Source organism: Theobroma cacao, chromosome 5, assembly GCF_053813885.1.
Source record: "Theobroma cacao isolate CCN51 chromosome 5, ASM5381388v1, whole genome shotgun sequence".
Classification (NCBI taxonomy): Eukaryota; Viridiplantae; Streptophyta; class Magnoliopsida; order Malvales; family Malvaceae; genus Theobroma; species Theobroma cacao.
Window position 1 is genome coordinate 8,374,077 of NC_142643.1, and position 14,859 is coordinate 8,388,935.

The following is a 14,859-nucleotide window of genomic DNA, read 5'->3' on the forward strand; positions in this document are numbered from 1 at the left end:
AATGAGTAGCTATTCCAATCCCATTTACCCACACCCACACCCACACCCACGCTGTCCTCCACTTATCCTTTCAAGTCTTACCCACCTTCATTTCATTTCTCCGCCTTATACTCCAGAGACACAGAGAGAGAGATGGCTTGCTCCGCTGCTTCAACCACCACAGCTCTCATTTCCTCAAACCCTAGGTCTTTCTCGGCCAAATCTAAGCCCATCTCTCAATCCCTTACTCTCCCCAATTCCTTCTCCGGTGTCCGTGCCCCTCTCCTTTCTCGGGTCGCCCGCTCCGTTTCATTCTCCCGCACTTCCCATTCTCGGAAGAGCTTGGTCGTCAAAGCCAGCGTATTTTGCTTTCCATTATCTCCTTTATTTCCATTGTTCTGTTTTTTTACTCTTTTTTCCCATTTGTTCGAGTAATTTGAAAAATGGTGGTACTGTGGAGGGGTAGACTGCAATGTGACGCATAATTAATTCAACTGGTTATTTTATGAATGCTGAGTGCGAACCATTGAAAGCAGAATTTATTAGGATGTTTCCAGGCTTTAGCTTTGCTTACTGAAAATGTTTTTCATTTTAAAAAGGAATTGATTAGAATGTAGTTAAGAATGGAAATTTAGAACCACTTTTGATTTGAAAGGAAGATGAAAATTTTGAGTATAATGAGTGTAGTTATTAAATTGTTCGTGCAATAAATTTGGATCTTTGACTCCATTGATAAAGCAAAATGGGAAGGTAAAGCTAATTCCATTGGTAAATTTTGTTGGGAACCAAATGAAAATGGCTATTTATATCATTTGAAGTTTGTAAATGAATTAGTATGTTTAAAATCAATTATTTTGTTGATTTCAACAAGAAAAGGAGGGAGCAAATTACAAATGTTAAATGATTTTTTTTTTTTTTAAATAAGTCATGATATTTGTTTATTCTAAACAAACACTGAATGATTTGATGGCACAGTAATGGTTTATGGTCATCTTCTGTTTCTGTATCTGCATAATTTCTTATAAATGACTCGGTTTCTTATTTCATGCATCTTCTTGCAGAGTGAGCTTCCACTGGTGGGAAATACTGCTCCCGATTTTGAGGCAGAGGCTGTCTTTGATCAGGAATTCATTAAGGTACTTTGCGTGGATGTTTTTTCTAAAGTATATTTAGGCACTTACTTTTTTTTCCAATTTTATTCTAAATGGTGCATTATTGTTTCAGGTCAAGCTCTCTGAATACATTGGGAAGAAATATGTGATTCTCTTCTTCTATCCATTGGACTTTACATTTGTTTGCCCCACAGGTTTGTTTGATTCTTAACTAGGCTGAAGTTTTCATGATATTAGATTCTGATTCTTACTTCCACCTCCCCAAAATTGTTCCTGCTTGCAGAGATTACTGCTTTCAGTGACCGCTATGAAGAATTTGAAAAGTTAAACACAGAAATATTAGGTGTTTCTATTGACAGTGTGGTAAGTTCCTTGTTGCCAAAAGAAGGTGAAAGAAAAACTTGTATATTTCATCCCAGCTGTGTCCAATTGTTATATTAAAAAATTTGAATATTTCTTTTCCCATAACAAAAGTCTTACAGGCACAACAGAGTATTAAATGAATGCTTTCATCTTCAAATTAAGTGTCTTGCTAGTTGCTTATGCATGGAGGTGGCAATTGACTTTCTGCTCTGAACAGGCTCTGATTGTTGACTCTTTGTAGTTAATTCAGGATGGTTAGGGTAGCGTTTTGAACAGATTGAGCAGATCATTTACTTTTTTGTCAATTTTTGCCACATTCACTCTGCTATCATTTAGCAATCTTGTTCAAGTTAATTGGGTTCTGGCTGTTGACTTTTTTGAATAAATTGGGTTGGATTTCTGGTTGAGTTACTGTTTGCCTTGTGTAGCCTATATAACAATGTTATTTATGCTTGGCTTTCATTACTTATTTTAAAGATACATGGCTTTAGTGATTTGCAATTTTGCATTGCTTATCTCATCACTGAAGTGGACCTATAGTAATGTCACAAAGTTGCACATTGTCTCACCAAAGGTTGTTAACATGTCTATCTACATTGTGTTACAGAATACTCCTTTTCCGCATTAATCAATGTTGCTAGTGTACTGTATTCCAAGTATTTTGTGCAGTAATTGTCTTATCTATTCTTCTGATATCACTACGTTTTATGCTCACAACTATAGAAGAATTTGTAGTAGCAGTGATGAATGCTAAGGGGGTTTTTTGACCTAGGTGAAATGCTAAGTTTTGGCAAGTTTCAGAGTGGATCAAAAGAGATGTTTATAGGAAAGGAAAATCAATAGAGCTTGTTGTTCTTCTAGTTGCAAACAAGCTCTGCATTGACGGTGTATTAGTGATCTGCAAACAATTTTATATTTGTTACTTTATACCATCTGGAAAGTTGCATAATAAATGCTGCTTATTGGCTTATGTATTATGTAAAAGTTGATACTACTAAAGGATGAGGTTTTGGTGGATGTATGTGGTGTTATAGCTTAGATTACAGTAATGTGTGCAGTATAACAAAGCATTAATATGTTTGGTGGTGCATCTGCATTTGTAATTCTGTGATGAAGTTTGCATTCTTGCTTTGTAACTTAGATTATGTTTTTGGATTTCAAGGCAAATAAAACTTAATCTCAACTTATTCTTTATGCAGTTTTCACACCTTGCCTGGGTTCAAACAGATAGGAAGTCTGGTGGTCTTGGTGATTTGAAGTATCCACTGATATCTGATGTCACCAAATCAATTTCCAAATCGTATGGAGTGTTGATTCCTGATCAGGTATGAGATAACCTCATGTTTGCTAGTAACTAATCCTGAATGAGCAAACTGTCATTTCTTCTTTAATTCTTTGAATATGTTGCGTGGAAGAATATTGCATATAATGTTCTTTAGTTTTTCCTTTGGCAATTATGGGGATATGTCCATGGCTGGCTGGACTGTCACCCAAGGGGTGTGTACTTGACTGCACAGCTGAAGGCTCGTGATTAAGTTCTGCTCATACATACGTCTATATATGTGTATGTGTATGTGTATGTGTTCCTTATCGAAATTAATTTGTGGAATATAACTGTTTTTAGTGTTTGGTAAGCCCAGAAAATCATGGTCAAAAGATATGGTTTTTTTGTTCAAATAGAAAACTCATAAAAGTTTTTCAAAAACATCTTGACAAGTTGAGATCAGGAAGTTATTTTCCAGACCCATACCATCTCAGATATTCTCTTTTCATGCTCCTCTATGATCCCAGCTGAAATTTTGACTGAATGGATTTCAATTTCATGGTGTTTTAAAAGTGGGTTTTGCTTGTGGTGCAATCGGCCAACATAGAGTCTTCGTGCTTCATTCAAAATCTTATATATATTTTGTAAAAAGGCAAAACATATTCTCTTAAAAGAAGTTTTTGGTTTTGTTTGAATATAGACTAAATGATTGTAACCTGTAATTCTCAACTTGTATTGCTTTGGTTTTTAGCAGATTGAATATTTTCCGAAGATATGTTTTCTTTCCAACCTGTGTCATAATGCCTTATGCTATGTTCAAACCTTTTCTATAATTTGCTAACATGATTGTAGTACATATATGTATAGTAGACCCAGTAGATTCATATTTGGACTTATTGAATTTTCAGTTTTCCATAGGGTTGTGTTATATAAATTAAGGTTAGCTCAGAAGTTTATGTAACACTGAAGCTATTCATTGAATCATTGCCAATGTTGGTATTGCTTTATTGTTAATAATGCTTGTTGGGTTACCTATATGACGCTACCTTACTGGTCAAAGATCAACATGTTGATACCAAGGATATTAACTATCCTAGCTTCCTATTAGTTTCAACATAGGGGCTTTAGGTTTGGCAAAAGCTTGATGTTAGATTTCTTGAAATAGATTCAGTAAGTTCAGGAATTATCCAGATAAATGGCATGCATGCATCTGTGATACTATGACTTATTATTTAAAATGTTTGGATTGATTATCTTTGTCTTAACTATACTCAGTGAGCACTTGTTTATTGCAAATATGATATGTACCATACTGCATCTGTTACAAGTTCACTTTGGATGTCAGGGAATTGCATTGAGAGGGCTTTTCATTATCGATAAGGAGGGAGTTATCCAGCACTCTACTATCAACAACCTTGCCATTGGACGGAGTGTTGATGAAACGATGAGGACACTTCAGGTAATTGTAATATTTTACAAGCATGGTACTGCAATGGACAGAAGAGTTAAAACTTAAGATTCTGCATGTTACTTTATGTTGAAAGTTTCTTTTTCGACATGTATTAATTTGTCATTAATTTTTTGCTTCCTGCAGGCCTTGCAGTATGTGCAGGAAAACCCAGATGAAGTTTGCCCAGCTGGGTGGAAGCCCGGAGAGAAATCCATGAAACCGGACCCAAAGCTCAGCAAGGAGTACTTTGCCGCAATTTGAGGGTGTGTATCTGTTGTATCCTTGGGAGTTTGTCTAAATGAGTTTTGTTTCTATGTATCTGTTATCAATCGCGAGCTTTGGGTAGCAATGTCTGGGGGAATAATCACCTGTGGATTGGGCCTTGCATTTATATTGAAAACGCAATTATCTTCTTTTTGGTTTTAACCCACTTCCTATTAAACATCTCGAAGCATAATCAGACTCGACCCGGGGAGCAATGGGCTTTGGCCCACTGGCTCACATGCTTCCACTTTACTCGGGATCTTAGCAGAAACGAAGTAATATGATGGGAGGAGTCAGAAAGGAAACAAATGGACCTCCTTGGACATTTAGAAATTTGCTTTTATTGTCCATAGAAGGCCGGTGGATAAAGAAGAGAAATTGCCAAGAACCATGACTGCCGGAGGTTTTTTAACCTTTAAATGTTGAATGAGATGGAGGGAATAAAATTGACTATTTGTCTCTTTTTAGTTGTTGTTTACCAGTTTGGCAATACTTGAAGAATAAGAGAAGCATCTTTTCCTGCACTCTGCAGCATTCAGCTATAAGTTAATAACTAAAAGAATTGAAAGAAACTTAACTATCCCGTTATAATTACAGATCAGCCGATATTGACAGGCCATTTTCTAAAACGACGAGGTTAGCTTCCCATAGAAACTTGGAGATCTAGACCTCTCACCTGTTGGATTCTGTCTGTTTAATTTTCTTCTATTCTTCCAAGGTAAATCACAACCCTAGACAGGGTTGACCATATTTTGGCTGACTGCAAAGAATCTTGATATGGGATTTACACAGATCTAATCTTAAGTAATCAAGATGCCATCAGTTGGATCAACAACCAATCATGTGTCTCACGTTATATTCATTATAATATGGTAGGTTCATCACAACCCATTTCTCCCCAAAATGTGGACATTATTGTTTCAAAAAAAAAAAACATTGTTTTTAGTTGGTTGTTAAGGGTTGCTATGCTAAGTCATTGCATGGATTATGCTTCTAATTATTTCATTTATTATCCATATCAATACCACTTCTAATGATCCAAACATGATTTCGTTCAAATAATTTTGGAATCATGCTGACATTAGGGTTCTTTATTAGAACATGCTCTACTACTCAACTTAATTATAAAAACTTAAGGGAGTATTATAATTCAAGGAATTGGATGATAACAGGACGTGGAATTTGAAGTGTGGTACTCTTTCAATACCTTTGAACATAAACAAACAGGGAAAGAAACTTAAAAAAAAAGGAAAAGGACTTAGAAATGGGATCATCATTAAGAAGTTAAAAGTCATCAAGATGTTTTGATCCGTACCGCATATTATGATTGGAGTATCATGGTGGATGTGAGAATGAATAAGTTAAAATATTAAGCATAAGCATGAGTAACAAGTCAAAATTATCAAAATATAAACACCTAGGGTTTTAGGGTGGATATATTCAAAGTATATATGAACAATTTGACTTTAGCTAAAGTGTACCTCTACCATTAATTTTATTCGGCTTAAGCCAAGACTTACATAACCTACTGCAAATGCTAAATCCCAATAATAATTTCAATTAACTGGCAATTAGATTTTATGAGCGTGTAAATTTTGAAAAATTTTCAATACGAGTAGACACTTTTATTATGTATAAAAGAAGATTATCTCTCCCATTTCTTTGTTATAACTTGCTTGAGAATGACATAGCTTTAAACATTTGATGAATATATTATCTTTCTTTTTTTAATTATGAAAGGGTAAGATTCCTTTGAACCACATTTCATGTTTCATCAAATTTTATCCATCTATCTTGATATAAATGGGTATATGCTAAATTTACAAATCAAACATTATTTATTTGCAAACATCAACATGCAATGTAAAGTCGTTTATCCCATTTCCACATAATAATGACAGAAAAGAAGATTGACAAGATCATGTTTTCTTGACCACTCGTGCCCTAATTCTTACATGTGAAAGGAACAACATCGTAGTCCCATATGCCATACCCAGAAAATGTCTAGTCCAACCAATAACATGCATGTCATACGATCTTGTCTAGTCATTGAAAAAGGAACATCTGAATTTTAACATGATTTATGGGGGAGAATTGACGGATTTGTTTCCTATGGTTGACTCTTCAAATAATCTCTTTTTATGCCCTAATTAGTATAACATGATTTATGGAAGAGAATAATTAGGGCATAGAAACATCTTAATTAACATGCTTGCTTTCCTACGGTTAACTCCTTAAAAATCTCTTCCTTTTAATCAAATATTAAAATTAGTATAATTTTATGCTCACATTTTTTAGTGTTACCTATATATATTAAGCATATTCAATTAGAGCTCACATATGATTAGGGTGAGTTCTAACCTCCATTCTCTCAATTATGATTGGGATAACATTACTCATTTTTTTCACTTTTTTTTTTCCTTATAATTTGTCCCTTCTGATATTGTAAGAATAATTTATAACATAACTTAAGGTGGAGTTTATCATCCCTTCTTAGACAAATAAAAGGAATGATTATCTGTTGTAATCATGAGCTTTGAATTTGAGTATTTCAATTAAATTTTATATTGGAGGGATCAGAAGATTAACTCATTCACTAAGGCAGAAGATTTTTACATAATTGCCATGAGTTCGTGACTTTGTAACAAGTGGGCCCATTGATGAGCCAATTCAAAAAGTGGGGCCCATAAGTGGAAACCCATCCGGTCCACTCCCAAGAGACACGCGTTTTTCTTAAAATACTTGATAAAAAAAAACGCGTCTGCATTGCATCTTTATCAGCATTGACCGCCGACACACCACCGTACAAACAAGTGCCTATATTAAAAATTGTAGTATCTAAATAAAAATAATTAGAATAATATGATTCCTATGAAATACTTGAATGAAAATAATTAATAATTACTTTGTTAGAAAAAAGAATAATAAATAAAAAATGATAAAAAGAAAATTATTAAAAAAAAAGCCTAACCATTTTGCCTTTTTATTAAATTTGATAATTTTAGATACTATACGAAATTAAGTGGGTTTAAATTTTGGTATTATTGTGGTAATATGTTTACAACTAAAAAATATTCTTGTTTTAAGTTGAATTGATACTCTTGGCTTATATATGATATGTTTATACGCATTTAATTAATCGTATTTTTTTAAATAACCATTTAATTAATCATATTAATAGATTTAATTGATATTACTCAACATATTTAATCTATTTAATCTCAATTATTAAATTATTAATATTTAGAATACAAAATTACTTGCTATTCATGCTTAAATAAGTAAATTATGTTTAAATGGGTTATCCTCATCATGTCTAATTAGATTAATCATGTCTCAATGAGTTAATTGTATTGTGTCTAAATATGTTTCAAAACATATTAATCATATTTAAATGTGTTGATAGTAACATATTGTGTAACTCGTGTAACAAACTGGACATGCTCGTGTCGAAGATATTGACAAGATTAATTAACTGATTATATTTGTGTTATTTCATTTATCAATTATACATTTACCCTTACACAACAACATTAAAACCAACACACACAAGGTATCAACCCTATTTTCAACCAATTTAAATATAACGAGTAAAAAATGTTGGATAATCTCCAAACAATAACTTCACTAAACATTTTATTTACCATTTAACATATATTACCTATGTTAATTATCAAATTTTCTAATAAAATTTAAAAATGTCACCTTCATTATAAAGTATAAAAGACAAATTTTCAATTTTTATTGTTATGATTAGCTTCAAAAAAAAAAATATTGTTATTAAATTATGACCAAATGTTTGCACTTTACTTCTTTCTGTTAAAGGTGGTCAGCTACACAGTGGTGAGAAAGCCAATCCGAGGGATGTAGATGGTACATATGTCTCATGCACGCTTCCTTAATTAGGTCAAGTTTGAAACATAATTGATTTCAATCCCATGAAACGCGTTAATGAAGATTGGGTTAATATCTAATTTTGTCTTCTTAACTTTACCTATGAACATTTAAAGAAAATAAAATGATATACCTATTGAGTGAGGAAGAACAGATGTGAATAGTTAATGCTAATTAATTGCTTGCAATCAGGACAACTAAAGCCTCATGGAAACGTATTTACATTGCAGTTTGAAGTAATAATGTGATATAAGATAGAAGGTGGTCTTTGGAGTTCGCCATAATCATAGGAAAATTTCTTCCGATCAAAGGATTTTCTCTTCAATATATATTCCGGAGATTAGGGATTGACTAATATTTCATGCAAGGATTAAGGGAAACGATTTTCCAGTTGTTTGAAAATAGATACTTTGGATTGAAAAGTTGGAAAACATGGTGTGTGAAAGAGCTTGGGAGAGGGTACATTTACTTTCTTCGAAAAACATGTTTCCCAACTTCCAAAGTATCTGTTTAATTCCTTCATCACGCTTCTTCTTACTTACCAATCAAACAATTGAATTAAATATGGTACCGTCATAAAAAATTGATCATGATTCATGGATCCTTTCGGTTTCATTATCCCACAATTCTTTTATCTTTAGGTCATGCAAACTCCTAATCGGGGAGTCTAGAGTTAATATTTTTCAACCTATAAACACGTATTGTAGCTTACATTACTGTGGGTTTTAGCTCAAGCATCCTCTTGGACGATGACCCTCCCTATCTGTTTAGCATAAATTTGTTTTATGGAGTCCAAAAGTGATAATAACCTACGAGTCTTGTATCTAAAATGAAAGATAGTGGTTAAAAAAGTGGCATATAGAGTGTTAACAATGAATAGATAGTCGTTTACGAGGAGAGAACTTTTTCAATCCATGAGCGTTAAGGAATAAAGAACCAATGGAAGGAATATTCAAGTCATTCCATCCTATTTTTAATTAATTTCCATACAGAAAGCATTTATCTTGCTTAGATAACTATATATATATATATTGAGACTGAGAGAAGCTTAAAGAACTGATGTATATAAACAAAAGTCGTAGTTAAGTCCTGAATTGATGATTTCTCCACGGTTTCACAGAGGGAAAAAGTGACGCTACATCTTTTCTCTACGGACATGTATATATCAGACTTTTTGTGACACTGCATGCGATGGTAGGCCAAGTTCCAAAACACCACCAAAAAGTACCTGTGCTCCGCTCCGGCTTGTACGGTATTAAGACCGCATATACACTTAGTAGGCAAAACCCAAAAAAAGTAAAAGTACATAGCTGAAGCGATATTTATCACGTGGTAACCCTGGATTCCGGAACGTAACTAAGTCTGTCCACTTCATCCCATACTAGTTTTGATGTTACTTCATCGTACTCTGGCTCGTAATCCTGCTTAACATAGAAAACCTTAAGTCAATGAGGTTAATTTCATTCATATGTTCAGAAGCCCATGTGAAATTGCTTTTTCAATCTCAAGGAAAAGTGAGGACAAAGAAAGAATGGTCATAAAGGACACTACGGCACATATAATAATTCTACTTAAATTAGTCTTTAGTCATGGAAATATAATTTTTCAACTTTCAAACATGTGAGTTGCCTACTCATTTTCTTTTAACTCTTTTTTGATTTGCTATTCAATATTTACCAGGAGCTGCTTACCTCCAGTTGTCTGACCAATTGTTTAGCAGTTGGGGCAGACACGATAATGCGACGTGCAGTTGGTGAAATAAAGCCTTCATCAACGGCCTTATCAATGAAAGACAACAAAGAATTGTAATATCCATCCACATTCAAGAGACCCACCTGCAAAAAGGAATATGACTTACTTTTAAATTATTGGATAAAGTATAATATCCAAGTCCATAGTATCAAACTATAATAATCTTGATTTGTCTAGTGACCTAAGACATAACACCAACACCTTCATTTGACCAACGTTTCTAGTTTTTTTTTAAAAAATAGTACGTAAGAACCTTTCTCCCATTCAAACGGAGATCTTCCGATCAATTCTCAAATCATGAAAGCACGAGCATCATTAGGTTATCAAATCTTATGCTATCTTTCCATGTGAATTCTTTTGAAGCACCACATGCATTGATTCTACGTTTTTCTTCCTAATCTGTCACAATTTATAAAAGATATTAATCTAACAACATCGTGTCAACTTTGCTTTCAAGAGTATAGAATTCCTAAGAAAACAGCATTGTACTCAAGAAACATGACAAATCAAACATGTAGAATCACGCTACTTAGCTTGGAGACAGGATAGAAATATATATTAATGTGAGACTAGAAACCAAGTTGAGTTCTACAACACAAAACATGATGTCATGTGAACATATGAGTGCTGACAATAAGTGCGGGTATGATATAAGTTGAGCAACAAATATTTTAAGGTGAAAAATCCATTCGTTTATATTTTAGGGCCAGGCCACATGATTCTATACTTGACACCTTCAATTATTTTCTCTGGAACAAACCACCAATGCCTTGATTCGATTTTTACCACTTACAAGGAAAATTGTTATTTAGTTAGTTTTAGGCAGCTATTTGCAAATATCTTTTCCTACCATCACAAAAACCACCTACCAATTTCGATCCGAGACCAAATTCTTATCTGTCATCAACTATACCATCATACTCAATGATTGACATAACTAAACAAACGACGGAAACACAGAATATTTCTTACAGGTTTACGATGAATTCCCAGCTGAGCCCATGTAATAACTTCCAGCAGTTCTTCAAGGGTGCCATAACCACCTGATATTTTAATAAAACATTAGTACTGTTTGAGCATTCCAAGCCAAGCATTCTAATAAATTATAATGTGATGAAAACACCTATGGTTATTTGGGACACATCCTGATCAAGGGATTAAATACAGACTGACAAAATATAAGAATAAGAGAGAGATATACCACAAATCAAATAGAATGCATACCGGGTAGCGCAATGAAGGCATCAGCCTGTCGTGCCATTTCAGCTTTCCTTTGGTGCATATCAGATACAGCCCTTACTTCTCCAACAGTCTCACCAGTAATCTGCAACAAGACCCCATGTTTCCAACAGATTATCAGTAACACCTTCCGCTTAAAATTCCACAAAAAGTTACTAAATTAGCAAAAACAAGATCACATTTTACAAAGAAGTAAGAAATTAAAAAATCAGATCTCCACTAAGCAACAAGTCACTGAAGCAACTAACTGCCTAGTGTTGTCAACACACAGCTAACAGAAAACCAAGTAACAAGCTTTTAATTGCACTCAGCTTTCAGATATTGACAATTTACTTTTGCTTTATCATCGGATTCCGCAAGCCATTAGTTCTATCAATAGGCTACATAATTTGACAGTTACAGCGGGATAGCTACGTACACTATCATATGTATTATCAATTCCAGCCATGGCTTTTGTAAATGATGGATTTCATGGGAAATAGATATCAGAATAACATTGCAGACAACTCGGAACAAGTTGGAGATTTGATTCAAGGCTCTGAATTTTACCTCTCTAGGCATCAAGGTCCTTGGAATAACACTGCAAAATCCAACAAGCATAAATCAGTATTATTCTAAAACGATAACGTTAATTTTATTATCCTTATGGTAAAAAAAGACATAAACTAATAAGGAATGTACTACTAGATGTAATCTTGCTTCCAAATCTACAAGAAATTAGGCTACAATTACCAAAATTATCCTTACGGCGACACAAACTAGAGACTTCCCAGTGGCAGCAAAGTCTTTTTCAGTATAAGATGCATTCAGTTATGTTAAAAGGAGGAGCTCCAATGACTGCAAAAAGTTTCTAAGACTCTAGACTCTACAACTTTAAAATGATTTCTAACTGGAAGTTAGAGTACAATTGTGGACTGACAATGCAAGGATCAATAGGGATTCACTTTTCCCAACCAATAAAAGCTACTCGAAAAGCCTTGTAAAAACTTTTAGTAAAGGCACTTCTAGATTCTAGTTGCATGTACGAGATAACCATGTTCCTTTCTGCACAAATCCAATTAGACCACAAAAACAGAAACCTTTAACCCATTGGAATTTTTTTTTTTTTACAAAAAAGGGACAAATCAATTCTTTCCTCTGGCCCAGCATTTGATCCCATGATGTCTGCCTTTGTTGAGAAACCCACTGCCATGGATAATTGAGAAAACTTGCATGGTTCAAGAGGGAAAAACTCTTTTAAAATATCAAATGCTCAAAACCCATTTCAAAGTCCCAAAAAAACAAAGATCATTACCCATCTTGGGATGAAAGAAAAAAACATGATGCTTGTCTTCTAAAACGAGAAGACCAAGAAGGAAGAGAGAGAGAGAGAGAGAGAGAGAGAAAACAAACCCTAGAACATGGCGCCCACCATCATGAACTGCCTGAGAAACAAGACCCATCAATCCCACGCTTCCACCCCCATACACCAAATCAATCCTTCTCTCCACCTTCAAAAACAACAAAAAATTCATAAATTGCATCGAAAACCAAACCCCATTAACACGTGTCACAAGGACATAAACGTTGATTGTTGTCTATACAAGAACAAGAACAAGAACAACTGGAACATAAACAAATTGAGAAAACACTATAAGGTTGAGTGAAAAGGAACCATCAAAAAAACCCTACAAAGCGAGAGAGAGAAAGAAAGAGAGAAACATAAATATATTTTCCTGGAACCCCATAAACAAAAATCATGGAGGTTTTCTTGTACAAGTGCCAAAGTGAAGAACACGCTCAAAGGAGAGTCATGATATCAAGGCAGGCACGTTTGCTTCCCTAGGGAAAAGCAGGAGATTATGACTATTATTATTATAGATATTATAAATGTTATTCATTTTTAAGGGTTCTTAAACAAATGAAACAAAGGATCATGCAAGACGGCTGCTCAACTGACAGGCAGGTTACAGCTAGCAAGGTCTGTCTGTCTGTCTCTCTCTCTCTCTCATGCCAAACATAAACCCTAAACCTTCTCCCTACAGCTAATTCCCTCTACAATCATAAGCGCACGTCGAAGGCTTGATTGTTTCAACTCCCCCCACTTGAGAAGAAAGAGAAAACGAGCTCACACAAGAAAAATCATTTCTGGGATCCAAATGGAATATTCTTAAAAATATATAAATATTGCAACCATGAAGAAGAAATTAGTGTATGATTAAGGAAAGTGTTTTCCGCATCTATTGAAGAGAATTGCACCAAATCAAGAACTCCGCCATTGTATCAGATTTTCTAGAAGACAAAAGACTGAGTACTCCATGTTGAAAGCAATGAGAATTTTGGAATCTGAGAGTTGAGACTTGAGATGGAAAAATGTTGGAGTAGGCCCCAAAACAAGTACTACAAAAAGAACCGTAACAATGGAGGAAAAACACAGAGACAAAGAAAAGGGTCCACAACGGAATTGTTTTCTCCAGGAAACATTCTTCATCGGAAGCGCTTCAAAAGTACAAAAGAAACGAAAAGAAAAAAGAAGAAGAGGAAAGAGAAGACACGTATCCCCAGAAAGAAAAGCCAATTAAAGAAAGTAAGAAAGAGTCGATTGTTTTATTTACCAGTTCCTTGCCTAACTCCACAGCAGCTTCTTGGTAGCTAGCTTTCTTCCCCGAACTGCTCCCACAAAACACACAAATCCTCTTAAACCTGGACTTTGTCTCTTCCATCGCTCTCTTTCTTTCTTTCTTTCGTTTTCTCACTTTCTTTTCTTCCCAATAACAATAATGATGACCTTGAAGAAGGTTGAGAAATGAGAACAAGGTGAGTGGCAGTAGTATTTGTTTAAACACAGGGAAAAGCAACACGTTCGAAGCCACATTCAAGAGTAGGGAATTGGGTGCTTATATATATAGCCAAGTACTGTTTACTTTTGGGATATTTTTAATTTGGAAGGTAGAAAATATTTATTTTTTATTTAGAGAGAGAGGGAAAAAAAATAATCACAAAGTGGGAACTCTATTAGAAAATGGAGACAGGTGCTGCTGCTTTGCATTATATCTCAGTTTCACACTGTCAGCCAATAGCTTTCACCCACGTGGCTAAAAAAATCACCCTTCCAAATATTGTCATTTTTCGGGCTTGGCTTTGATTAATCAACCAACATGGATGATTTATATACATACGATAATTCATGTTTACAAATAAAGTTTGTTAAAATTGAATTATAAAACCTAATAATCCCTAAATTCAAAATATCTTAATTCTATAAGTTAATAATAAAATGTTGAGATGTTTCTTTCAAAGAGAAGACCTATATACATGCACAAGTTATTTGCTGCTTTTAAAAGATTTGAAAGCATTATTTTACATAATATTAACATTTCTTTCCTACATAATTTTTCTAGCATGAAACCCTGTGAACAAACGAAATTGTTATCAGTCATAAAAGCAAAGATGCAAGTACGAAAATATTCTTGTTTAACTTCAATATCAAGAAACAAAAACTATAAGTGATGTTAAGAGAAAACCATAATCTTTTAACATTGATAACTCAAGATTTAGGATTC

At 34.1% G+C, this 14,859-nt stretch overlaps 2 protein-coding genes across 2 annotated transcripts; one reads left to right on the forward strand and one right to left on the reverse strand.

Annotated features, from left to right (window-relative positions):
- Positions 1-13: 13 nt before the first annotated feature.
- Positions 14-4,594, forward strand: LOC18598370 (Thioredoxin superfamily protein). The gene is made up of 7 exons (XM_018122141.2): positions 14-339; positions 1,041-1,115; positions 1,204-1,285; positions 1,375-1,454; positions 2,654-2,779; positions 4,064-4,177; positions 4,313-4,594. Exons 1-7 carry the CDS (start codon positions 133-135, stop codon positions 4,427-4,429), a joined length of 801 nt encoding a protein of 266 aa, XP_017977630.1. The 5' UTR covers positions 14-132; the 3' UTR covers positions 4,430-4,594.
- A 4,798-nt stretch (positions 4,595-9,392) lies between these two features.
- LOC18598371 (cytokinin riboside 5'-monophosphate phosphoribohydrolase LOG7) lies at positions 9,393-14,154 on the reverse strand. The gene is made up of 7 exons (XM_007027869.3): positions 13,912-14,154; positions 12,710-12,807; positions 11,867-11,897; positions 11,303-11,402; positions 11,051-11,121; positions 10,018-10,161; positions 9,393-9,747 (listed from the first exon to the last, which is right to left on the reverse strand). The coding sequence occupies exons 1-7, from the start codon at positions 14,017-14,019 to the stop codon at positions 9,652-9,654; spliced, it is 648 nt and encodes a 215-aa protein (XP_007027931.1). The 5' UTR covers positions 14,020-14,154; the 3' UTR covers positions 9,393-9,651.
- Positions 14,155-14,859: the final 705 nt, after the last annotated feature.